General features: G+C 41.8%; 2 protein-coding genes across 2 annotated transcripts; one reads left to right on the plus strand and one right to left on the minus strand.

Annotated features, from left to right (window-relative positions):
• The first annotated feature begins 4,368 nt into the window (after positions 1–4,368).
• LOC143852423 (uncharacterized) lies at positions 4,369–7,303 on the plus strand. Its single transcript, XM_077361804.1, has 9 exons — positions 4,369–4,887; positions 4,967–5,104; positions 5,182–5,238; positions 5,334–6,190; positions 6,277–6,364; positions 6,446–6,550; positions 6,627–6,746; positions 6,964–7,058; positions 7,138–7,303. The coding sequence occupies exons 1-9, from the start codon at positions 4,369–4,371 to the stop codon at positions 7,301–7,303; spliced, it is 2,145 nt and encodes a 714-aa protein (XP_077217919.1).
• A 3,862-nt stretch (positions 7,304–11,165) lies between these two features.
• Positions 11,166–12,077, minus strand: LOC143852424 (uncharacterized). Its single transcript, XM_077361805.1, has one exon. The coding sequence runs from the start codon at positions 12,075–12,077 to the stop codon at positions 11,166–11,168; it is 912 nt and encodes a 303-aa protein (XP_077217920.1).
• Positions 12,078–26,193: the final 14,116 nt, after the last annotated feature.

The raw sequence follows: 26,193 nt of genomic DNA on the forward strand, positions 1-26,193 counted from the left end.
TAAAAATTCTCCTAAAATCTGATAAGTTTCAAAGAAAATATTAAATAATATACCAAATAAACTCCAAAAATCTTTACAAATTCATGGTAAAATGAATCAGTAACATATTATTTTCCCACGAAATTTCATTAATTTTAGAATCTGTTTGGTATATAATTTAATTTTTCTTCGTCAAAAGATGTTTTTTGAAGAGTTTTCCATTTTTAAAACACAATTTGCGGAAAAAATCAGAAAAATTCGGAAAATTACAGAAATATTTTGAGAACAATGCACCTACCTGTGGTGAAGATCTCCGCCCAATCCAAAAAAATATAAAAAATCCTGCCGCCGCCGATCCGCTCCGCCGTCTTTCGCTTTCTCTGGAGTGTTTAGTGGGAGTGATTGAGGGAGTGAAGAGATAATGGAAGAAGAATATTAGGGAGAGGGATGGAAGAATATATTGAGGAAAGGGATTGGAGGGAGTGATTAGAAGAGATAATGGAAGAGAAAGAGATAATGGAAGATAAATTTCTCTTTTTTTTGGTGTGGATGGGAAGGAAGATATATATAGGGAGAGAAAGAGAGAGAGAGAGAGATATGTTGGTGGAGAGCTCATCATGTTGTCCCTCTTAGTGGAGAATCCATCATTATTGTTCTTAGTGGAGGGCCCATCATGTTTCTTAGTGGAGAATCCATCATTATTGTTCTTAGTGGAGGGCCCATCATGTTGTCTTAGTGGAGAGCTACCATCATTGCTCTTCATAAGAGGCCTCACAAGAGGCCCCATTGAGGCCCCACAACGTGGGCCCCACAATGTGGGCCCCCGGTTGATTCAATTTTAAACAAATGTTCAATGCGGGCCCACCAAACGGGTACAAATTCTCCCTTGCTCGGATTCTCACGAATAACCCTTCTCCGCACTTTAGCGGAAAAAAAATCAGAACATTGCAGAAATGACCAGAAAGATTTGAGAAAGCGTAAGGGACGAACACCGGAATAGAAAACACTGAAAAATTGACAGCGAAACCCTAATTTCTTTTTTAATCAAAGCAGAGCAAAATGGGGTGTCTACACCTGGTACGTCGTTTCCTTCCCTTCCTTTATTCAATCTCATTTTTATTTATTTTTGAAGAGGAAAATCAGGTTGAGAGAGATGCAAAAGGGGGAGGAATCCTTTTTCATGCTATATGTTTTTTATTTTTTTCAGTTCATATACATGTCAGTTACTGCATTTCCTCCTACAGAGTAAAATAGTTGTAAATGCTTTTAAATGTTGTTTGTTGCTGCTAGGGTTTTATGTTTTACAATAATTTGTGAAATGGAGAAACGTTCTGCTGTTTATTTATTGTAGGGTTTTATTTTGTACATTAATTTGTGAAATGGAGAGATGGGATTTCATTTCATATATGCGTATCCACCTACAGAGTAAAATAGAGTTGCATGCTACGGTATTTGTTGATGCTAGGGTTTAATTTTTGACGTTAATTTGTGGAATGGAGAAATGCAATTTCGTTTCATGTACATATGTTAATGCTAGGCTTTTAATTTTACAATTTGTGGAGTGGAGAAATGGGATTTCAAAAACACCTTCTTGAAAACCATGTAGAGCTCCCCTATATTGGCCTTGAAAACCCTCTTTTGGTACTAGTAGCTGGAAACCCTTTTCTGTGAACTTGGGGACCATGTTGGGCAGTTGATGGCCCCTCTATGGGGACTTCTTCTAGGTACTATTAACCCCTTTTTTGTAGCTGAAAACCCATGACTTTCAACTTGACGACCATCTTCTGGATTTGATGGACCCTCCAAGGGTACTTCTTCTACCCCATTTGAGGGCCCATAATCCCTTCTCTAATACCATGCATAGCTCCCCTCTATTGCCCTTGAGAAGCCCCCCTAGGTACTAATAACCCCCTTTTTTGTAGCTGAAAACCCATGACTTTCAACTTCACGACTTTCTTCTGGATTTGATGGACCCTCCAAGGGTACTTCTTCTACCCCATTTGAGTGCCCATAATCCCTTCTCTAATACCATGCATAGCTCCCCTCGGTTGCCCTTGAGAAGCCCCCATAGGTACTAATAACCCCTTCTTTGTAACTAAAAACCCATGCCTTTCAACTTGAGCACCATATTTGGATTTGCTGCACCCTCCAAGGGTACTTCTCGTACCCCATTTGAGGGCCCATAATCCCTTCTCTAATACCATCCATAGGTCCCCTCTATTGACCTTGAGAAGCCCCCCTTAGGTACTAGTAACCCCTTTTTTGTAGCTGAAAAGCTATGACTTTGAACTTCAGGACCATCTTCTGAATTTGATCGACCCTCCGAGGGTACTTCTTCTACCCCATTTGAGGGCCCATAATCCCTTCTCTAATACCATCCATAGGTCCCCTTTGTTGCCCTTGAGAAGCCCCCCTTAGGTACTAATAACCCCTTCTTTGTAGCTGAAAACCCATGCCTTTCAACTTGAGCACCATCTTTGGATTTGCTGCACCCTCCAAGGGTACTTCTCCTACCCCATTTGAGGGCCCATAATCCCTTCTCTAATACCATCCATAGGTCCCCTCTATTGGCCTTGAGAAGCCCCCCTTAGATACTAATAACCCCTTCTTTGTAGCTGAAATCCCATGCCTTTGAACTTGAGGACCTTCTTCTGGATTTGATGGACCCTACGAGGGTACTTCTTCTACCCCATTTGAGGGCCCATAATCCATTCTCTAATACCATCCATAGGTCCCCTCTGTTGCCCTTGAGAAGCCCCCCTTAGGTACTAATAACCCCTTCTTTGTAGCTGAAAACCCATGCCTTTCACCTTGAGGACCTTCTTCTGGATTTGATGGACCCTCCGAGGGTACTTCTCCTACCCCATTTGAGTGCCCATAATCCCTTCTCTAATACCATCCATAGGTCCCCTCTATTGCCCTTGAGAAGCCCCCCTTACGTACTAATAACCCCTTTTTTGTAGCTGAAAACCCATGACTTTGAACTTCAGGACCATCTTCTGGATTTGATGGACCCTCCGAGGGTACTTCTTCTACCCCATTTGAGGGCCCATAATCCCTTCTCTAATACCATGCATAGCTCCCCTCTATTGCCCTTGAGAAGCCCCCCTTACGTACTAATAACCCCTTTTTTGTAGCTGAAATAGAGTTGACTTTGAACTTCAGGACCTTCTTCTGCATTTATGCTAGGTTTTATTTTTTACGTTAATTTTTGGAATGGAGAAATGCGATTTCATTTCATGTACATATCAGTTACCGCATTTCCACCTACGGAGTAAAATAAATGCAAATGGTCGTCTGCTATTTGTTTATGCTAGGCTTTTATTTTTACAATAGGTGGAGTGGAGAAATGGGTTTTCAAAAACACCTTCTTCAATACCATGTAGAGGGCACAATTTATAGTTGCTGGGCCTTCTTTAATACCATGTGGAGACCCATGTTCATTGTTGAAGCAGTCATGGTTCACTTGTTTTATCTTCGATTTCATTTATTAAATTATTGGTCCAATGGTGGTCATTGAATTTCAATACCTAGTGCTTATCTGCTTTGTTTCTCAAAAGGTCTGATGCTATAAGTTTTTTTTTAAATGCATGTGAGCTAATACTCGCCCGATGCCCATGTGGATGAGAATTTTAACAGACCTCCTAATCTGTTTTGGGGGTTTGTCCTTGTTGTTGTGCTTTCAGAAAATTCATATAGAACACTGATCGTTGCACTTATTGGTTAGCTCTTTTATTTCTTATTTGCTTTGCTTCATATCTAAGAAGCCAGACCTTAGAGGTTACAGACATGATACATATTTTCAGGTAAGTATGAGAATTGTAATAATTGTTGGTTTGCTTGGTAGCTTTTCTTCATAATAGTACTGATTGGGAATATGAGTTTATGCTATGGGTTGGATTTTATTGATTTTCTTGGTAATTTATTTTAGAGATGATGAGGACGAGATTTTTAATGATTGTCAATATAACTGAGTTTTTGGGTTATGAATTGATCTCGGTGATTTTGATTTGGTTGTTCATTGTTATACAGTTTTTATCCGGTCAGGAGCCATTCAAAGCCTTGAAAGATGGTGATGCGAAAAAGTGATAGAGTGAAAGTAACAAAGCCTCCAAGAAGGACAGAAAGGAGTTTAGAAGGGGAGGAGACGAAAACTGCAGCTGTGAAGAAGAGAGGAACAGATGTAAGTGTGTATGTTGTTAATTGTATCAATCATAGTAAGTTAATTCATTTACCACATATATTTTGGCGATGTAATTTGTTTTGCAGGCTCCATACGTCCCAGCACGATGTTCACCAGCTTCTTTCAAATCGGCAATGGACAGGATAAAGTTCAAGCCAGTCCATTTTCATGCCATAGAAAAGACTCCTTTCCGACATCTGTTTGGCATGGAGGACATTATCATGCACAAGCCTCTCATAACAGCTATCCACGATAAGTGGACTCCCGGCACTAACACGTTCACGTTAGGGAGTATAAATGTCCCCTTCCTTCCAAGAGATGTGGCATTGGCATTAGGACTGCCACTTAGTGGAGAGCGAATGGACGTGGTGAGGGTTCTGTCATTCGACATGACAAAACCGCAACCTAAAGTGCCTGGCTGGCCATTTCCAGAGGCCAACGTCAAGCCATCGGTTATTGAGAATGAAATTACAGCATTAGTTAGAGAACGCAATAAAGTTTCGATAGAGAAGACAGTGAAATATGTTCTCCTGCATCTTTTTGCCTCTGTCCTTTTCACAAAAAGCGCACATCGAGCTGACGAGCTCTTCTGGCCCTACATCGACGACATAGGAAACATTGGCAACTATAACTGGGTGATGGCAGTGTATGACTGGCTCGTAGATTACCTAGACAGAGTCAGCAAGGGTGGCAGGTACCTTGGTGGCTGCTCGTTGGTAATTCAGGTAATTTGGACTCATGACATTTAATATTCTAACCGTGCTGTTTATAGTTTGATTAACATGGTGTTTCGTATGTATGCAGGTATGGTTATACGAGCATACCACATTTTGGATTCCCACCAATCCAACTGCTCGTCCACGTGTCCTTAAATGGGACTGGAAAGCAAACGAATCAAAGACATATCGATTAGTGGAGCAGAAGCAGATAAAGAAATCGGAGGTGAGATATGAAAAAATTGTTAACGTATATATCAATACTAGTATCTTGATAACTGACTATGTTTTCCAAAAATTCAGGTGGTGGTGACATTGAAAGTATCTCTGTTAGAGAAGTCACAGTACCTACAGGATGAGGTAATGCAGTCGAGCATGACTATGTTGCGTACGTTATTTTATTTTACTTATTGATTTTTTAAATTTGATCATTGACTGTCATGTTTAAACATTAGGATGTTGATGAGACAATGGAAGTCGATAAGGAACAGTTGGAATCCGAGGGGATAGTTTTGGGAGTAGAAAGTGAAATGGAGAAAGGAAGTAGTGAAGATGAGTCGAAGCATATAAAATTTTTGGCGAGAGAGGGAGATGTAATTGATAGACAGTGGCAGATGATTAGAGCAGCATGGGAAGAAATAAGAAAAAGAGAGGAAGATGTTGGAAAAAGAGAGGAAGATGTCAGAAAGAAAGAGGAGGATTTGAAAAAAGGATGGGAGCGTATGCGGAGAACAAATGAAGAGACTGGGGGAAGAATGGAGGGGGTTGAGGTGGAGGGGGTTGAGGAGGAGAGGAAGGACGAAAATGCATCTCAAGGTGCACGATTATCTTCGCAGCTGTGCGAGGATTGGATGGATTTAGCTGACCTTGGATGTGACATGGATGCAGCCGCCACCCTAATAGATGTATCGGCTCAGAACCCCAAGTCACATGAAGAAATATTCGGCACCACAGACGGGGTGATCCTTAACCCTTTACAACGATTGTTCGAAATGGAGGTGACCAAGGAAGAGGCACCATCTACTGAAGTTGAGATGAAAGTGAGTGGTGTAAGGGATGAGATGGTGGATTCCGAATTAGGGAGCATTGTGAGGGGTGTGAAGATGGATGGAAGGAGTAGGAAACCTGGGAGAGCCAGAAAAAGCCCCTACTATTCAGGGAAGACCCGAAAGAGGAGGCAGAAGGAAGGGAAGAAACAGGGGGAGGACCCCAACATACCTAAACCACCGCCCAAGAAGAAAGGGGATGACGGGAAGATGCGTAAGGGAAGGAGAACAGCTCTGATAGAGAGACTTCTAAAGCATGATAAAAGGCAAGTAGATGTGAATTATATTATATCATGATTTAAGTTGATCAGAATTGAAAATTATTAACTAACAATTTAATACAATTTTGCAGTGATATCCTCATGGAAACGGATGATGTACACCTAATAGCTGAAGACCTACAACATCTTTGGAATGTCAGACAATACCTGACTGGCACTGTAAGTGTCATTTTTTATCATTAATTTCTACATTACTGTAGGGAATAATGTACATCTGACATTTACTTCTCTTCCTTGAAGATTGTCGATATATATGGGAAGCACGTGCAGTCCTCCAACGACGATGGGTTAGCAGATCCTACAATGGGGGGAATTGTCTTCGTTCCATCGGTGGTACATGAAAGTGTTATTTCTATCATCCCACATTGAGGTTTACATAAGATTTTATCTGTAGTATCCCATTGAATTCCTTTTTTTATAGGGAACTCTTACTGCAGTAGGGACCGAAGTCACTGAGGTCCAGAGGGTAGAAAAGTGGAGGACAGCGAAAGACGCTCTGCACAGTAGACTTATAAACCACCACCTCGAAGCAGTAAAAATGGTACTATTACCATTATGTGAGGACAACCATTGGGTTCTCCTCATTGTCGATATGGTCAACAAAATCTTCCACGAATGCAATTCCTGTAAATGAATGGAGTTCCAGGAAAGAGCAGGATTGACCGTAAGTGGGTTAGCATCTTTAATGTTTTCCTACTTATAAATCTATACGTATAACACTTATGTTTCCTAAACCTGTCAATGTTAACCACTTGCAGGTTGTGTTGTTGAAGGAGTACTTAAAGGAAAGGGGCTGTGATATAGACCACTTTCAATATGTGCAGATGGAAAATTTCCCACAACAGGCCAATGGGTCAGTATATTAGTATATTTAAATGTTTATTTTTCTAGGCTATGATTTTGATTCGCTCAATACAACTGTTGTTATGCAGGTTCGACTGTGGTTTGTTCGTGCTTAAAGCGATCGACCATCTGTATGCAAATGATCCATTTACTTTCAGCAAGTCTGACATTCCCGCTTATCGGCTGCAGCTGTGCGAAAGATTCTTGCGCGGAGAGTTTGGGGACTGTGGTGATTTCCTTAAGGGGGATATATGACTGAAAAATGAAGAACCTCTCTTCAAGTTCTGATGGATGTTGTAAACATGGTGGACATTGATGGTCTTTCCAGTGAAGTTTTCTGTGTATTTGTAAGCAAAATGGGATAAAATGGGCTAAATTTATTTGTAATTGTTGGGCGTATATGTGTAGGATAGAAAGCAGGGTGTAGAGACACAGAGGGAGGGTTTGTTTGTATCTCAGCATACTGACAACTATGTATTTGTAATGAAAAATCAAGTTCTGTGAAGTGATGGTGGTTGTGGCATTGGGTTCATTGCGAAATATGGTAAAGGTCTTTGAAAATCATCAAATATTTGTTCATAAAGTTTTGGGGGAATTTATATTTCTATTGGATGGAAATATGATTTATTTGTAATTGTGGTTATTCTCTCTACTTTATATTTTCATCGTCATAGTTGGCAATGGGACCCCTGTTTTTTGTGCTTTTCCGGTTTTGTTTGGTTGGTTGAACTGTTTGGAAGAAAAAAATTCTTCCTCAAAGTTGTTCATAAATTCCACACTTAATTTCTTACAACAGCCACCCTCTTCTTTCCAAATGGACTTTCCACCCCACACCATAGGATAATCCATAACGTCCATTTGATGGGCCACAATTTCAATAGTTAGTGTAGCAAAAGACAATTCATACAAAATAAAAATATAAAATAAATGGGTTATCAGATCCTAAAGTGGAACCTCCAACGATTCTCGGAATTCCGAGACAATGTCTCGGAACTCCGAGATTTCCGCGACGGTCTTCTCGGAGCTCCGAGATATTTTCTCGGAACTCCGAGATTCGGTCCAGTATAATATGAAAAAACCCATCTATTGTCGGAGCTCCGAGAAATTTTCTCGGAACTCCGAGATTCGTTCCAGTAGCATATCCAAAAAACATGTATATTCTCGGAGCTCCGAGAACATTTCTCGGAACTCCGAGATTCCTTCCAGAAGCATATCCAAAAAACCTGTATATTCTCGGAGCTCCGAGAACTTTTCTCGGAACTCCGAGATTCGTTCCAGTAGCATATACAAAAAACCATAAATTCTCGGAGCTCCGAGAGTAATTCGCGGAACTCCGAGATTCGGGCAATTGAAAAAAAAAATTTCCTTTTGTTCTCGGAACTCCGAGAATCGGCCCAGGAGCTTCATAACCCTGGACCCGGTTCCTTTTTTTTACTTTACTTTTCTTCTCTTCTTTCCCTATACCTAAACCACTTCTCTTGAAACCCTAAGTCCACTTTTTCTTTCGTTCCGTCATTTTCTCCCTACATCTTCCTCCAAAACCCTCTTATCCCTTCCAAATCCCTCTCTTCTTCCTAAAACCCTAGCATTTCACCCCTTTTTTGTTTTTTCTTTCTTCCCTTATCTATTTCTCTTTTTGGCCTCCATTTTAGGGCTATTTCTCTTCTTCTTTACATATCACTTTTCTCTCCACCCATATTTCCTCTCACCATGCCTCCTAAAACCAAAAATCTCAACATCGGAGGCTCCTCCGAAGTTGAAGACCCCGAATACGTTCGTGAAGAAGTTCCCGACGAAGAAGGGCCTTCACGGAAGAAGTCCAAGGCCAAGGCTGTGGCTGCCGAGGTTGTGGCCAAGTCCTATTTCACTGGGGATAAGGCGAAGAAACTTTGGGACGACGTCGGCACTAGGCGCGTCCTGACCGGTAGGTACATTGATCCCCCTGTCCTTGAAAATTTTGATTTAAAGGCCAAATTTGATGCTCTTCATTGGACACCCATCCTTCACATTAACGAACCCGTTTACCCTCGATTGGTGCGTCTCTTCTATGCCAATCTCACCATTTCCCCTTCCTTCTTCAAAATCGAATCTAAGGTCAAGAAAACTGTCATCAAACTCACCTATCAGACTTTTGCCACAATATTTAGGATTAGCCATGAGGGCCTCTTACACTATTTTTGGCCGGACGATGGGACGCATGAACTTGATGATATTGATCATGACACTGTCTATGGGCGGATAACACGGCGCTACCACCCTAATATGCCCGTACAATCTGCCGACCTCATTCCGATTGCGCGCGTGCTCCATAACTTCATGTACCACATCTTCATACCTCGTGGTGGGATGCGTGAAGCTGTAAGACCCTTAGAGGCATATATTATCTACAGCATCTTAGAGGGCCGCCAGCTTTGTCTGCCATATATCATGTTTCGCTTCATGTTTCAGACCCCTGAACGCTACCGATCTTCCTTGCCATATGGCATGATTCTCACCCGTGTCTTCCGGCACTTCGGCATCACCTTGGATGGAGAGATGACCATGACTCCTACTGCCCCGTTTGATGTTCCGACCTTTAACCGCATGGCTCTTAATGAAGCAGCGATTGACATCGATGTTCACGATGGAGGAGGCTACGAAGCCGAGGACCAGCCTGCACCGGCACCTCAGCCTTCAGAAGATACATCTCAGTTCTGCACTCGCCAGGATTTGGCTCACATGTAGGAGGCCATTGAGCGATCCATGGCCTCTCAGTTTCAGCAGTTGTCTACCCATGTCGACTCTGCGATTTCGACTCGCTTCCACACCATGACTTCCCACTTTGATGACCAGTGGGCCGCCTATTATCGCTACATCTCCAGTGGTCAGTGGGGCCAGGCGCCGGGCAGTTCTTCTCATCACCCACCGCCTCCTTCGGAGCAGTAGATGGCTCTAGTTCTCTGATGATGGATCCTGTCTTGTTCAGATTTTTTTTTTATATTAGCCTTATCTATATGTTTCTATAGTGTTTGGATTATCAGTTGGTTGTATGGATCATATTTAGGTAGTTGCTTGGATAGTCAGTTGGATCTTTTTGGGATGTATTCCGTTTTATATAATTCTGTCACTGTTATGATGTGTCGTGGATGCTATGTCCTTTGAGTGGTTGTATGCACTTTCATTGGCTCACACCTACTCTCTTTCCTTTTGTTCCACCTTTTTTGGTGATGACAAAAGGGGGAGAATATTTGAGCTCCCAAGTCATAATAATATGCATATATTAAGGGGGAGTAAAGCTCTATGCTCCATTTTTTTGGGACATCAATGCCCATGAAACGAACAAAAAGGTCAATAAATAAAGGTTGCAAAATGACAAACTTTATTTCGCCCTTTCTTACCAGCAGGGAAAAGCTTTTTGCAAACTTTTTGGCAAAATGACAAACTTTTTTGCAAAATGAACAAAAAGGTCATATATATATATATATATATATATATATATATATAACCAATTTAATTTTTCAGTTCTTGAATTTTCTTACCAGCAGGGCAAAGCTTATTTTAACAATGCTTGCAAGGTAGAACTCATTCGAGCTTGAGAAAACTGGGCAGCCTTCAACTATGATAACCCATTCCACCTTAAGAAAACAGGGTTTCCCTCCAAAAATTACAGTATACCAGTAATTACAGTATACCATTAATTAAAGTATAACAAAGAATACAGTATTCCACCTTCAAAAAATTGGGTTTCCCTCATAAAACTGGGCAGCCTTCAACTATGCACACCACTAATTACAGTATACCATTAATTACAGTATAACAAAAAATAGAGTATTCCACCTTCAGAAAATTGGGTTTCCCTCATAAAACTGGGCAGCCTTCAACTATGCACACCACTAATTACAGTATACCATTAATTACAGTATAACAAAAAATAGAGTATTCCACCTTAAAAAAATTGGGTTCTCCTCAGAAAACTTGCCAGCCTTCAACTATGCACACCACTAATTACAGTATACCAAAAAAGGGTTTCCCTCAAAAAATTATTATATACAGCAACTAATTACTGTGCACACTTTCAATTAATCCACTTCTCCTCCTTCATCCAACTGGAGTCTCCAATGCATTCTCCGTGGAATAATTACGTGAAAAAAGGAGCTGCACAAGGTACACCCGACCTACAACACCACCACCACACCGAATAAGTATGGAATCGGGGATGTTCTATACTACTTATTGACCTCAATATATTACGTATCATGTACCTATTGAAAACGGGGGCAGAGGGTCCAATGGAAGATTCATCAGGGAGTTGTCTCTCCATGGGAGGTTCTCTGCAAGTCCTTTTGTTGTGGCCTAGTTTTCCACAGATCGTACATTTGCGATGCACTCCACTCTGCAATTCGCGGTCAGATCTTCTCGTTCGCGGCCGTCCAGGTGGTCTTTTCGCTATTGGAGGTAATACAGTCTGCAGAGGTTCTGGAGCCAGTTCCCATTGAGTGCGATCTACTGTAGGGTGAAGCACCTCACAGTACGTTTCCCGATACATCTCTATACGAAACCATTTATGGCAATAATCGTACTCATCAAAATCTGTGATGGCAATGGCTGCCATGGCATGTCCGCACGGAAGGCCAAGCGTTTGGAACTCACGACATGTACAGGTTTGTTGCAGCAAGTTTACGACATCATGATGATCACGGGACCTTACTTCAAATTCGTGCACACCTACTCGATAAGCAGTATATCCGCGACCCTGTTCCCTGGCCAGTCCCAAATGTTTTTCTGCATAATGCGTGCACTTTGTTTCCCATTGAAGGCCCATCGCTTGACGTTTCTGTATGTATTCGGAGCTCTTAAAACTAGTCAGCTCCACCGCAGCTGCAATCGACAATTTTCTGGCATCCTTTAGCACTGCATTGTAACACTCCGATCTATTGGTGGTCAACACATCATATCTTTCCCCCTTGAAGTAGAAACTAGCCCAGTTTTCCTTCGGAATAGCGGCTATCCAGTTGTGTGCATTTTCATTCCTCGCCTTAATTTTTTCCATTGTGTCTCTGAAAACACTCTCTCTCAAAGCCCTAGCAGCTCTCCAGAACAATTTCTTAAGTAAAGGGTCTTTGAAGTCGGTGTACAGATTGGCGGCGAGGTGACGCATGCAGTAGCTATGGTTTGCAATAGGCATTACTTTAGGCACTGCTTGCATCAACCCCTTTTGTCGATCGGAGCACAGGGTCAATGCGCCTATCCCCTCAGGCAATACGTGCCGCTTCACCAAATAGAGGAACCAGCACCAGCTATCTTCGTTCTCAGTCTCGACAACACCAAAAGCTAATGGAACTAAGTCGTTGTTCCCGTCTACCCCAACTGCGATCAGTAAGATTCCAAGATACTTTCCACGTAGATGCGTCCCATCGACCAAAACTATCGATCTGAGTGTTCATTGGAAAGAACGTATGTTGGGACCAAATGCCCAGAATAAGCGAGCAAATTTATCATCTCCCCCTGGACGTAGATCTCTCGCTCGAAAAACACGCATGTAGGTGCACGGGTTTGTTCTCATCATCTCAACTATCAGTGCAGGGAGCAAGCGGTACGAGTCCTCCACATTTCCACACTTTATTTCAAGGATGATGTTCATCGCAAGGTGTGCTCTACGGTAGGTCATGGTTATACCCCAGTGCGACTTCATGTACTGTCTTATGATCCTTGTCCCCACATCTTCTGGACGGTCAAATAGGGGTAAGCATGTCTCGGCAACCCATGGGGATGTAGCCAGATGATTATCATTGCCCTTTAAGTGAGATGTACACGTATGGTCGCTCACAAACTTCTTCACTGACACATAAGTCATACGGCTAATGCCTGATATACGTCACTTGCAACCTGGTTCCTTGCATACAACGGCATACTTCTTGAGAGTTGACCGTGACTTCTTGAACATGAATCGCTGCCGAATTGCATACTCCTTAACGGCCTTCTTGAACTGCTTCATATTTGGATACATAGCCCCAACAGTTAACTCATCGAACTGAAGATTATCTGCATCTACCTCATCAGCCCCAACATACATGTCGTCTACTTCCAGTGGCCGACTTGTGCCAGCAGGTAGAAATGGCCAACCATTGGCGGTAGGGGGAGCCATTTCAGGATCATGGGCGGCCTCATCACCCTCCTCATCCTGAACCTCAGTCTCAGCCTCGTCATCATCCTCATCATCATCCTCTGCAGGATCATCATCATTGTCATCTTCAGTTCTAAATTCTTCGAAATCACAACCGAAGACATGAAAATCATCCTCCAAAACGTTAATATGCTCCAACGGCACATCTGCATCATTCCCGAGAACAATGATATCTTCGGAGGTAGGGTTCTCATACATATCGTCCGAGAAGTTTTCATTTTGGCCAACTCGTACCCTACACAGTTCAACAATATAAAATTAGGATAGTAGATTGAGTACTTCAATATAAATAAAATTGTACAAGACATACCTTGAACTAAATTGTGCCGAGTCACCTCCTATGCTTGTATTACCCAATTCTGTTTCATATTCTCTTTCTAAGTCTACTTCAAAACGAGAGTCGGGAGTGACAGTTACTCGTTCCGATGGATATCTTAGGTGTCGAATCGGTGGAACGGAAGTAGGAGGTATGCATGCATTATGAGAGGGATTTTGAGAGGGAATCGGTGGTACAGAAGTCAAACGTATGGGCAGGTTATGAGAGGGATTTCGAGGTGAAAAGGAAGTAGAAGGTATGACATTGTTTGTGGGCAGAATTGAAGAATAAGATGAATTTAGGCCATTGTCAATTTTTGTTATGTATAGCATCACAGAGTTGAAATTATCTTTCTCAAGCACCTTAACCAACGATTGGAAGATTTCATCACTATCGACGTCGATTAGAGTGCTTATATATGGATCAACAACATATCGACATTTGATGGATAGTGACACCCCTCCTCCAATACTCCCAATTCGACTGTGGATTAGAGCCTCCAATTCTTTAAGATTCATTCGGGGACTTACCAATAACAATTTCTTACTCCCACCAACATATTCCCAATTAACTTCATCCTTCAGTATGCCATCATAGTGTAACAGCAGAGAAAGCATTGTGCGTGCCAGTTTACGAAGACCTGCAAAGGGCAGACAAGATATGATAAGAACTAGTACGTAAAGGGGGCTTCTCAAGGCGAATAAGTAGAGGCCGACATAAGCAAAACCTTCGGAGGCACACGTTGAAAGAAGAAAATATGACCTTCCTGATTGAAAACTTGTCTGCAAAAGGAGTATATGATATGGTTAAGACTTAAACATGAGAAGAAGATGATAACATATTTTTTCTCAGTACATTTAATACCAGACTGAAGCATGGAAATAATTTAACATAAGTGAACATTGCATTTCAAGTACACAGGTCACAATACGAAATCTAGTTTAAAGACAAAATCTACGAGAAATTAGTTTAACATCTTACATCTGGCAAGGATATAATATTTTCTTAATTAAATTACAGCAGAAGGGATTATGGGCACTCAAATGGGGTAGAAGAAGTACCCTTGGATGGTCCATCAAATCCAGAAGAAAGTCCTGAAGTTGAAAGTCATGGGTTTTCAGCTACAAAAAATGGGTTATTAGTACCTAAGGGGGGCTTCTCAAGGGCAACCGAGGGGAGCTATGCATGGTATTAGAGAAGGGATTATGGGCACTCAAATGTGGTAGAAGAAGTACCCTCGGAGGGTCCATCAAATCCAGAAGATGGTCCTGAAGTTCAAAGTCATGGGTTTTCAGCTACAAAGAAGGGGTTATTAGTACCTAAGGGGGGCTTCTCAAGGGCAACAGAGGGGACCTATGGATGGTATTAGAGAAGGGATTATGGGCACTCAAATGGGGTAGAAGAAGTACCCTTGGATGGTCCATCAAATCCAGAAGAAAGTCCTGAAGTTGAAAGTCATGGGTTTTCAGCTACAAAAAATGGGTTATTAGTACCTAAGGGGGGCTTCTCAAGGCCAACCGAGGGGTGCTATGCATGGTATTAGAGAAGGGATTATGGGCACTCAAATGGGGTAGAAGAAGTACCCTTGGAGGGTCCATCAAATCCAGAAGATGGTCCTGAAGTTCAAAGTCATGGGTTTTCAGCTACAAAGAAGGGGTTATTAGTACCTAAGGGGGCTTCTCAAGGGCAACCGAGGGGAGCTATGCATGGTATTAGAGAAGGGATTATGGGAACTCAAATGGGGTAGAAGAAGTACCCTTGGAGGGTCCATCAAATCCAGAAGAAAGTCCTGAAGTTGAAAGTCATGGGTTTTCAGCTACAAATAAGGGGTTATTAGTACGTAAGGGGGGCTTCTCAAGGGCAATAGAGGGGAGCTATGCATGGTATTAGAGAAGGGATTATGGGCCCTCAAATGGGGTAGAAGAAGTACCCTTGGAGGGTCCATCAAATCCAGAAGAAAGTCCTGAAGTTGAAAGTCATGGGTTTTCAGCTACAAAAAACGAGTTATTAGTACCTAAGGGGGGCTTCTTAGGGGCAATAGAGGGGAGCTATGCATGGTATTAGAGAAGGGATTTTGGGCCCTCAAATGGGGTAGAAGAAGTACCCTTGGAGGGTCCATCAAATCGAGAAGAAAGTCCTGAAGTTGAAAGTCATGGGTTTTCAGCTACAAAAAAGGGGTTATTAGTACCTAAGGGGGGCTTCTCAAGGGCAATAGAGGGGAGCTATGCATGGTATTAAAGAAGGAATTATGGGCCCTCAAATGGGGTAGAAGAAGTACCCTTGGAGGGTCCATCAAATCCAGAAGATGGTCGTGAGTTGAAAGTCATGGGTTTTCAGCTACAAAGAAGGGGTTATTAGTACCTAAGGGGGGCTTCTCAAGGGCAACCGAGGGGAGTTATGCATGGTATTAGAGAAGGGATTATGGGCCCTCAAATGGGGTAGAAGAAGTACCCTTGGAGGGTCCATCAAATCCAGAAGATGATCGTCAAGTTGAAAGTCATGGGTTTTCATCTACAAAAAAGGGGTTATTAGTACCTAAGGGGGGCTTCTCAAGGGCAACCGAGGGGAGCTATGCATGGTATTAGAGAAGGGATTATGGGCACTCAAATGGGGTAGAAGTACCCTTGGAGGGTCCATCAAATCCAGAAGAAAGTCCTGAAGTTGAAAGTCATGGGTTTTCAGCTACACAAAAGGGGTTATTAGTACCTAAGGGGGGCTTCTCAAGGCCAATAGAGGGGAGCTATGCATGGTATTAGAGAAGGAATTATGGGCCCTCAAATGGGGTAGAAGAAGTACCCTTGGAGGGTCCATCAAATCCAAAAGATGGTCGTCAAGTTGAAAGTCATGGGTTTTCAGCTGCAAAAAAGGGGTTATTAGTACCTAAGGGGGGCTTCTCAAGGGCAATAGAGGGGAGCTATGCATGGTATTAGAGAAGGGATTATGGGCCCTCAAATGGGGTAGAAGAAGTACCCTTGGAGGGTCCATCAAATCCAGAAGATGGTCGTCAAGTTGAAAGTCATGGGTTTTCAGCTACAAAAAAGGGTTATTAGTACCTAAGGGGGGCAATGGAGAAAGATATGTGATTGTATAAGAATGCCATCTGGAAACATGTACCCCAACTATAAGAACGGTGTGTTTGCCACAAATGGTTTATTTTTTCTCTAAATATACACTCAACTCCTATTGTTAAAGCATCAATTTCTTTAATGTTTATCTTTTCAAGAATTTGTTGCTCAAAATAAATGGATGTTAAGAAAGCTTTTATTCATGGAAAGTTCAAAAGCATAAATGTAGTTCAAAAGCTTTTAGTATGAGAGGTGAGACTACAAACTACATCTACATCTCTACTATGACAGGTGAGAATACAAATTTGTCAACTGACTACAAACTACATCTCTACTTCGTACTCACACCGAAGACAAATCATGAAAAATAAACTGAGACCAGGTAGGGTTTACTGTTTTCCAGGTTTCATACGTGCTTCACCTTCGTCGAGATCGCCGGAGAGATTGCCTACGGCTCTGTTTGGTTGTCCAAAATCAGGCATCTCATTAGAATTTCGTGGGAATTTTAGATGCCGGCACGTCGTTTGGTTGTGTTTTTCAAACCCGATGGTCAAAACACCCACAACAATGTCGGGATACGGTCGGCCCACGTGGCTCTCCAATGAGAACCGAATGGCAAACCCCCAAAACCGAGTTTCTGTATTAGAATTTCAACAGGAATGGCCTTCTCAAACGACGGATGAGGCTCCACGCACTGCTTCGTCGCATATCTTCCGCTAAATTCTTGTAACCAAATGGCATTTGGGAATTTAGTTCCAACAAAATCCTAGTAAGCATCCCTACAACCAAACGTTACTTCAAAACCCCACCCCCATAAGGTCCTTTCATTGCCATACTGCACAAATCCCCTTTCACTCCCCCTTCCCGCCGATATTCATGAACCAAACAGACCCGTAGAGATCGCCGGAGAAGAGGACGGAAAAAAAAAAAACACAGACGGGAGGAGAGAAGAGGGAAGAGAGAAGAGGGAAGAGAAAGAGAGGGAAACTGAAATGCTTTTTATTTCTTAAAAGTCATATCACCTATTTCTGCCACAAGGGCATTCTCGTCATTGAAAATTTAGAAAACCAAATTTTGACCCCCTTATGTCATTTTTGCTATAGCTAGACCCCTGTGTCATTATACGATTTATTTGACCCCCCTACGTCAAATCTTCAAGTAAAAATAACCAAAATTTAGAGGTACGCTTAAGTTTTAATTAGGGATGCAACTCGGGTCGGGTCGGAAGAACCGATTTTCCCAACCCAACCCTGACCTGACTTGATTTCCAATCCGACGAGGTTCAACGCAGCCCGACCCGAGGAACCCTTTTTTTTTTTTTTTGCAACCCGACCCCGACCTGAGGTCAACCCGACCCAACCTGAGTTTTTAAGCTTAAAAACATTTAAAAAAAATCATACAAATGTTGGCTTTTACTCATGTTAGGTTGCCAAACCCTCAACCCGAACATGATCCGAACTCAACCTTGGTTGGGAAAAGTCAACCAAAGCCCAAACCCAACCCAACCTTTTTTCGGGTTGAACCCAACCTGAGTTGCACCCCTAGTTTTAATATGTTGTAAGTCCGTGTAGTTAAGTATTTTTCAAAAAGTACTGCATAGCTTACACATAGGATGATCCAAACCATCCACTTGTGGACCACAACGTAAGTTGGTTGTGCCCCAAAATCATTTCCATAGGATGATCCCAGCCCTTAGATCTACAGAGAATTCCATGCTATGTAGTTCCTCAATAGATTTTGGATCTATTTTCTGTTGTCCGATCGACCATCTTTTGCATGCCAAACTTTCATCCATAGCTATATTGGCCGTGCAAAAGACTCCAGTCAGTGTTGGTTGTAGACCGGGCAAAAAGTGACCCGGACCTGCCCGTAAATTTCCGGGTCCGGGTCAATGAACAGTGACTCGTAAATTTTTTTGACCCAATCCGGCCTGGCGCCACCCGTCAAAATTGGGCCAGACCGGGTGGACCCTTTGTGTGCCCGCGGGTGCCATTAAATCCCCTATTCGTTGATATTGAAATTTGTTAGAGGATACGTAAAACCCATGTTCATCAAAATTGAAATCCATTTGAGAATAAATTCAACCCCCTTACACTAGAATAGTACAATTACATGGGGCTGCCCCAAGTAATAATGGGGGCTGAAATCTACAATATATAAGTGTGTAAGCCCAAGGGTTTCCATGAGTTCAAACATTCACCTTTTCTTTTGTGTTTTGATCCTAGCAAAAAAATTGATTAGCATTTATGGACTAATGTGTTGCTTTGAAATATTGTGCTCTATACAGGATTTTGATATGTCATATCGCCATTACACAACTCATCTCAACACATGGCTTGTGGATCCACACACACAAAGGAACCAAGAGCTTGCACCTACATTGGAGACATCATCATTTGAAGATGTTCAAGTCAAGAAGCTCAAAGATGAAGATTCCACAAGTTCCTAGCAAGTGTCAAGAAGGAGCTTGGAGTTGAACATGCCATTGTGACACCTCATGTACCATTCAACATGCATTGAAGATTGGAGGAGAAGTCATATGAGCCATATCAAGTTGAAGATGTTCACTAAAGCCGAAGAAGTCCAAGGAAGTGCAAAGGAGCTGATACAATCCATGAAGACTCATGATATATATTTTTAGATTGTATTTAGAGTTCTCTTGATTTTATGAAAAATGCATTTCAATAGGTTTTCAAATGATTCTCATACCTAAATTTTTACATCTTTGGAAATCATCAAAACACCAAAAAATGTGTTTGAAAACCTAGGACTAAAGCCCAAAAACCATGGCCCAAAAGCCCCTGTTCTTTTAAAGTTAAAATAAAATTTTACATAGGGCCGGTCGACCGGGGTGTCCAGGGTGACCGCGAATGCAAGGCTGGAAATCCAGCACTTACATTGCAAGAGCGGGCCGGTCGACCAGGGGAAGTCGAACGACCGCGGAAATGGTTCTGTGGAATCAGAACCATTCCCTCATGGGGGGGCGACCGCCATGGGTCAGTCGACCTCGGATAGGTTTTGAGTTTAAATTTTGAGCGGACAGGTAGCCCTCATCGGGTAACCGACATGGGGCCGGTCGACTGGGACGGTAAGAAATTTGAAAATTAAAAAGGGCTCCCGATAGGGGCGGGCGACGTGACGGTAAGGCAAACTAGCCGTTCGGGCCTGCGCAGATTGACTTTTTCAACCCTGCTTTTTACAGTTTTGCCCCCAAACTGTCATATTTTTAAATACACTATATATACATAAAAAAACTATCTAAGCAAGCTTTTGAACATTTTTGAAAGATCAAATCCTATCTTTTTGAGCTTCAACTTTTCAAATCAAAATCAAACCTCTTTGAGCTGGTATTTCCACATTTTATCAAGAAGTACTCCATAGGCTTTACATTTGTATCTTTCTTTGGAGTGATTGTGAGCTATTAACTTTGTAATCCGCATATCAAGAGGCAAGAGGGTTCTTTTATTTTTATTTTCTTCATTGTACTCGAGGGTCTTCTTTTCGGCCCGTTAAGAAAGGTGAAGACATTGAGAGGGTCTACTCTTCGGCCCGTTAAGAAAGGTGAAGACATTGAGAGGTTCTACTCTTCGGCTCGTTAAGAAAGGTGAAGATATTGTAGGAGGGTGTGACCCCTCGCCAAGGCTTCGTGCTGAAAGGGTTTGTTCCCTTTGGAGATTGGAGGAGTTGGGTGTACGGCTTGGAGATTCGCCCATTGAAGAATCTCATCTTTTAGTGAAGTCCCCACGGAGGTAAACTTGGAAGAGTGGAGTAGGTCTTGTGGTAGATTGAACCGCTATAAATCTTGTGCCTTGTGGATGATTCTTCTTCTCCTTCTTCTCTTGCACTTGTGGTGATTGGTAAACTCTAACCTTAACTTGTTATTATGTTTTAAATGGAACAAGGGTTAGTAAATGCACATGATTGGAATATCTAAACCCTAGCCTTCATTACTATGCTTATCTGAATAAGGGTTAGGATATTCACTTGAGCTTAATTAATGTATTAACTCTTAATCTTCCACCTAATTAGGCCCAAAAATTTTAATTAGCCAATTCATCCCTCTCTTGGGTTGTCACACTTGCATTTCAAAGTGTAAAAAATAGAACCCTAAAAGCCTAAAATCATTCCAAGTTGGAAGAAGCTTCAAAACATTTTTTTTCAAACCCTAGAAGGAGAAGAAGAAGAAGAAGAAGAAGAAGAAAGTCAGCCACCACACAAAACACAAAACACAAGGGGGAGGGAGTCGGCTATTAGAAAGCAAGAAGAAAGGGATCTTCTCTGGCTCTCCCTAAAAAATCAAACCCAACTCTCCTTTGATAGTATCGACCACCTTCTCCCTAGAGGATTTTGCTCTCTTTTCCCTAAAATTTCAGTTTCTAGTAGATCTATGTCAGTATTTTCTCTTGTTTTTCATTTATAGATTCCTCTCGTGGAACCGATCTAACCGTTTAAATGTGAAAAACAAACAGATCTAATATGTTAAATATGAAAAAAAAACAGATCTAATCGGTTCTTCGTTTGATGAAGTTAGTTGCAGGTTCGATTTCATCCCTGTGCGATTTTTTCGTTAGGAAATTCGATTTTCGGAGAGTTTAGGCTAGACATTCTCTGTTTTCGGATCGATTTGATGTTATCTTCTGCTAAAGAACGGATTTAGATTGATTTTATTTTTGGTGGATTTGTTGCAGGGCTGATCTGCTGCAATTTTCTTTTTCAATGACAAAATCTGTGTTTTCGGCCCTCCTTTGATAGGATAGACCACCTTCTTCCTAAACGTCATAGACCAACATTCATCTCCCCATACCAGCAGAGGTTCAATCTCCTTCAATTTATAGCATATTTCTCGTCCTTCTCACTCTAGATTACATTGTAAGTGAAATTGATTATCTCTATGTAATTACATTCTATGTTCTTGGATTCAACTAATTTCTTACTCAAAACAACCTGTTAGAATTTCTCAACGAAGATTGGATTTCGGATCCTAAACTCAGAGGATATTGAGTTATTTTGGGCAGAATTTATTTTGATATCGAAACCCTAATCAACACAAACTTGTAAACCCTTTTTCAATGAGCAACCAAAAACGAAATTTCAAAATTGATCAAAACCTCTTCACCATTAGGGTTTGAGCATTTGTCCACACCAAATTTCTGAAATTTATGCATTGAAATGCAGGGATCTAAAGCAAGGGTTTTTCTATAGAAGGTAGAAGCTTGAGGGTATTTGTGAATGATTTGCTCCCAAAAATTAGGGTTTACAACCATCTGTTTGTGAATGATTTTCTCCCTATACAATTAGGGTTTGAGTGTGTGCCCAAATCAAAATTTTGAAATTTATGCAGGATTTCCATCTCCATCTTTTCAATTGGGAATTGAACAGTTAAAGGCCCTCTTTGTTTTGGATTTCCGAACTGATTGAGAGTGAGTATCTCTCTAACTTGTTTGTTTTGGATTTTCAAAACAAATTGGGAGTGAGTGTAGTTTTATAATTTTGTTGAGTGATTAAGTGTGTCAGTGGTGTTGGAGTTGTACTCCTTTTTCATATGGAGATGTACACCTTTTTCATTTAAATAGACCTAGGGTTACTAACTTAATGAATTTCATTTCATTTTCAGTTTTTCACTCTTCCTGTCTTCAGATTCTCACCGCATGTCGTCTGCTCTTTCTCTCCCTCCTCGTCCCTCTCCATCTGTCGCAACGGCATTAGCAGGTATAACTTGATTTTTTATTATTTGTTTCTATATGTGATTTGTGTTTATAAATTTATAATAGGAAATTTAAATTCAATGGAGTCTGTGAACATGAATCCCACTGTTGATGTGGATAGTTTGCACAGAGATAATGATGATGATTATCATGTGTTGCTTAATAATGTGACTAACACTGAAAATCTTCCGACTAGTGAGATTCTTACGAAGAAAAAAGCAGCTATTTGGGATGAAAATGCGATATATAAGGATTCTTTTGAAAAAGAAAGGGCAAAGTGTAAGTGGGGCAAAGTAGTAACTTATACTATATGGAGTAGTAGTCACGGTACCACAAATTTGAGGAAACGTCTTGAGAAATGTCCAAAATATAAGAGAATGAACATGGTGGTAGACCAAATGCTATTTGATCAAGGGATGAAACTGTGTAAGTTAAAAATTTGTCAAGAGACTTACCATGAGAAAATGGGCATGTCCATAATTAAGCAACTACTCATTCTCAATGGTTGAATATGAAGGCAAAAGGGATGATCATAGTGATGGTGCCGAAATTTGCTGTACACGATCTAGGAGTGATAGAGTTGATTCTGTAAATAACTTATACTCACAGAGTAGATGTTAGTAGAACCAGAATTATAGTACTTCAATATTTAAGCTAGAAATCGGAATCACAGGGGAATTAAAGGGAAGGAGATGAGATTCAGAAGCATTACCAACGAAGAAGAAAGAGAGATGATTGTTACTGAAGCTGGTCTTCCCAAGCTGCCTACGTATCCCTTTTTTGAGGATCAAGTCTAACGTAGTTCCATTATGAAGGTGAGGGTCTCCTTTTATAAAGAATAGAGTCCATGATGATTAGAATCTTACTGTTTCAAGAGTCTTTCCTTATTGGTCAACTTCCCCGGGAGATAAGTTTATGTCTATTCTTGATAAATATCTTATTTCCTTGTATAATTAAGTTACTAACAATAGGCCCCCTTGGTTCGGAAAATCACCGCCTTAGAGCATATTGTCTCTTTGAGAGACGGTTTCTCGATTATGAACGTTGCTATTTGTAAGGAGAGGATGATATTTCATTCCCTTATCCCGTAGGTCGGTTTTTAATTAGTCGGAAGTGCCACGTGTCGTTCATCATCGGTTAGTGCCGATTTTACCCCCAACATATTTCCCCCCACTTCCTTGAACCATGGTTGGGTCGAGGAAGAAGTTTAGAGATTTTCCACTATGTAGGGAGTTTGTTTGGAATCGATGGTCTCATGAACTTACTTTTGTAGTGACTAATCCAATTTACAATACTTGGTCGGGTTTTCCTCAGAAACAAAACTGATACTCATATATGCAATTAATTCTGATTTCATCATTCCTCGTTGTATATTACGGGGAATCGTCAAATCACTCTTGGTATTTGTAACTGCGACACTTCTCATAATGACGTGACGAGAAAGGGTCCCTTCATAATGGGCGTTGCTTCTTGGCACAAATGGCGACGTGCCACGTGGGCAGGAGGTGGGAAAAACCCAAGTCACGCTTGATAGCGTTCAATTCCTTCCTTTTTTTCCACCTTTCCACTTCTATTTATAGGGGTTTTCCCTTAGATTTTATTCACGAAACCTTCTTAACAGAGGCTTGTCTTCTCCCTTTTTCTCGAAGATGTCAAAATCATACGGTATTCCTTCTTCAAGTACCAAGGGAAATGGGAAGGAGGTGTTTTCCCCCAAGGTTTGGGTTTCCTCCCGCAACCCTAATCCTTAGAAGAGGGTCATGGAGGACCTTCCTCCTCCACCGGGTTTTCCCCCTCGCCGCTCTCCTCCGTGCTCACACGAAGAAGAATCCTTGGAGGAGTATGTTGCTCGGAAGCGTTCCCTGTTCTCCTCCGCACATCGTGACGGGATGGAGATGTGTGAGAAGATGCTGGCCATGGATAGGGAGATTATGTACATCCGCATGGCCAATCTGAATCTGAAGGAGCAAGTAGACAGACTCAAGAAGCAGTTGGTCGAATATGAAACTGACTCCCTGGAAATTTCTTCGGACCCGGTGCCTAACAGCGAGGACTACTTGAGCGAAGAGAACTCCTCATGACCGGTCTGATTAGGCTAGGGAGCAGTTGGTCGAGTATGAAACTTTCTCCTTTTACTTTTCACTTTTTGTTTTACATATTTTTTGCCATGAAGCCCCTCACATGTAAACAATTTTAAAGTTTTTAATAAAAAAGTTTACTCATTTACTTGTAACTGTTGTTTACAATATTTTCATCTTGCTTTACCACTTGCTTGCTTTGATCCAAGTTGCACATTTATCAACTCATGAACTTAATACCGTGTTGCGATACATAACTTAACGCCTAAAAGCACGACTGAATGTATAGGTCAATATCCATCTCATAGTACCGAGGATGGTATAAACTTACCATAATGATGACCGATCGATTTTGATATGCGATCGGCAAAGTGAAACCGAGTGTCATATACACGAGCTACTATATTTTGCCCATATTTTATTGCATATCATTGAGAGTTGTCAAATCATTTTTTATAAGATGACGGTCCCTATCATGATGATACAATGGTAAAGGACTCCTTCATAAGGATCGCCGTTTCTTGGGACAAATGGCAGTGCGGCACGTGGTCAGGAGAGAGGGAAAACTTTAAAGGATGGCTTGTCACCGCCTTTTAAATTCTATTTATAGAGAGATTTTCTTGAATTTTCATTCACAGGATCCTTTTGACAGCGACCCATATCTTTGTCTTCTTTCCCTTCTACCTTTCCTTGTTTCTTCCATTGCCATGGCTGAAAACCGGGACGTAGATCTCTCCACCCCTAGGCTTTCCAGAGCCCAAATCGTTGACGTCGATGCCATACCGGAGGTTGAAGTTATGATAATGCCCCTGTCGGAGTCACCAATAGAACCCGTGGCGAAGAGGACCAGGAGGGCTTCTGGGGGGAAGGAGATAATGAAGAATGAGACCGCTGCACCTCCATCTCCTCCACCACCGGCGATCAAGAGAACACCGGACAGGGTTGTACCTTCTTCTCCAGCCCAGTCGGACGCCCAATGCGAAATGTTTGACATGAAGGGGATGAGGTTGTTCGCTCGTAACTATCAACGTTCAGCAAGGCGGGCCAAGGACTAGCGCATAGCATTCGCCAGCCGGTTCGTAGAACTGGCACATGAGGTGTGCGACTTGGAGATGAAGGCGGCCCTCCTAGAGGAAGAGAAAGCGGCGCTGCGCACTCGCCTCGAAGCTCTATCGAAAAATACTGGTCCCTCGGGAGCCTCTTCCCTGGCAAAGCCTACCGAGTGATGTCGCTTGGTGCCCCTGGATTCTAGTCCTATTATTGAGGAGGCGAGAACATTGTTCTTTGCACTTTTCTCGAAATCTGGGGAGGGCTCCTTTTTGTTGATGGCGCGGGCGCGGACGATTTTCACCCTCTTTTTGCTGACTAAAGTGATTTCTTTTGTTTTTTGTTTACTTGCTGACCTCGAAGTCCCCCAAATGTAATCAGTTGAACAGATTAATAGGAATCCTACTTTACTTATGTATGTCACTCGTGTAGTTCCGGTTTCCCTTTAAAATTAGTTTGCATCAATGCGCATTCACTGAGTCGTGAATTCATCCGGATTATCTCGTCTCAGCTTCAAAAATCTGGCAATTGGTATATGTGCGAGTTGGTATTCATTTGAAGGTGGTCCACTACCATTTATTCGAAGATAATCATTTTGCCACTTTTCTATTGATCGGTACCGAATAAAGGAACTGTGTCTTTTAGCTTTTGATGGTTAACTCCTTGGGAATTGATGCTTTTGATTATAGTGGCAACCGCCATTATTTTTGGCGCAATAATGGGAGATGTGAGGCGTCACTGCCTAGGGACATGACACGTGTTTCTTTTTAG

The sequence above is a fragment of the Tasmannia lanceolata genome, unplaced genomic scaffold, assembly GCF_043159265.1.
Source record: "Tasmannia lanceolata isolate RefF3 unplaced genomic scaffold, GAP_Taslan_0.1 ptg000019l, whole genome shotgun sequence".
NCBI lineage: Eukaryota > Viridiplantae > Streptophyta > Magnoliopsida > Canellales > Winteraceae > Tasmannia > Tasmannia lanceolata.